General features: G+C 43.9%; 1 protein-coding gene across 1 annotated transcript in view; it reads left to right on the forward strand.

Moving 5' to 3' along the window:
- Positions 1 to 821: 821 nt before the first annotated feature.
- The window catches only part of LOC108228367 (guanine nucleotide-binding protein subunit alpha-13), a gene marked incomplete at its 5' end in the record, with an annotated part of 23,604 nt that continues 23,129 nt past the window's right edge, over positions 822 to 1,296 (forward strand). Inside the window, 1 exon segment of the mRNA XM_037978580.1 lies at positions 822 to 1,019. Coding sequence (XP_037834508.1) covers positions 822 to 1,019 — 198 coding nt within the window.

The following is a 1,296-nucleotide window of genomic DNA, read 5'->3' on the forward strand; positions in this document are numbered from 1 at the left end:
CTGGACAAAGCAGGCAGCACTGTGAAGATCATGTTCTTTGATTTCTCCAGTGCATTTAACACAATTCAGCCTGATCTGCTTCGTCTGAAACTCCAGAAGACTCAGGTGGAGGCTTCAACAATCGCCTGGATCAATAACTACCTGACAAACAGACCACAGTTTGTGAGACTGAAGGACTGTGTGTCTAACCAAGTGGTCAGCAGCACAGGAGCAGCAGAGGAGGGGTACACCTTGGACAAGTCGCTAGTACATCACAGGGACACATAGAGACAATTTAAAAGGAAACAGTTAACCTAACAGGCATGTTTTTGGGTCTGTGGGAGGAAACTGAAGTACCTAGAGTAAACCCACACATTCACGGGGAGAACATGCAAACTCCATCCAAAAAGGTGTCTCATGATTATGTCTAGTCATTTTCTTTTTTTTGTAATAAACACAATCTGATATTAATAGATAACATTTTATTATTTTGTGCTTACAAAACATTTATTAGACACTGCATAAGCTCACCGTAGAAATTGGTCAATTTACCACTGATGTAAACCTTTGTTTGGGGACCAAAGTACAAAAGGTTCAGGATAGGATACTGCAAAGAAATGAAGATTGAATGCAGTCTGCTGACCTCCTTAGATGGATAACTTTTACTAATTGACTTTTATAATGTATGTGAATGTTTTTGTATAGTTTCATGAGAGGACTTTTGTTGTGACTTGGCACTATATAAATAAATTGAATTGAATTGAAAACCTTAAATACTTCTGAATTCTGTTTTCCTGTTTGTCCCTACAGGTATCCGAGTGTTAGTAGATGCTAGGGAAAAACTGCACATCCCGTGGGGCGACCCGTCAAACCAGAGGCATGGAGACACCATGATGGGCTTTGATACTCGATCAGCAATGACCCATGGTCATGGCATGGTTGAGACCAAAGTTTTTCAGCACTACCTACCTTCCATTCAGGCCCTGTGGGCCGACCGGGGCATCCAAGACGCCTACGATCGCCGCAGGGAGTTTCAGCTGGTGAGTCGGCAGTAGTGCTACAACAGGTTTTGTGATTAACAATACTAAACCAGAAATATGCACGCCTTTAAAATTCCTGCTCACTGGGCTTAACATCATTGTGAACACACTTGCCTGAGCTTTATGCCTGGTTTTAGAGGTTTCCACCTAGGAACGCTTCAGCAAACCCAGATGGTAAAGATCCATCCATCCATCCATTGTCTTCCGCTTATCCGGGGTCGGGTCGCGGGGGCAGCAGCCTAAGCAGGGAGACCCAGACTTCCCTCTCCCCAGCCAC

This window comes from Kryptolebias marmoratus, linkage group LG12 (assembly GCF_001649575.2).
Source record: "Kryptolebias marmoratus isolate JLee-2015 linkage group LG12, ASM164957v2, whole genome shotgun sequence".
Taxonomy (NCBI): domain Eukaryota; kingdom Metazoa; phylum Chordata; class Actinopteri; order Cyprinodontiformes; family Rivulidae; genus Kryptolebias; species Kryptolebias marmoratus.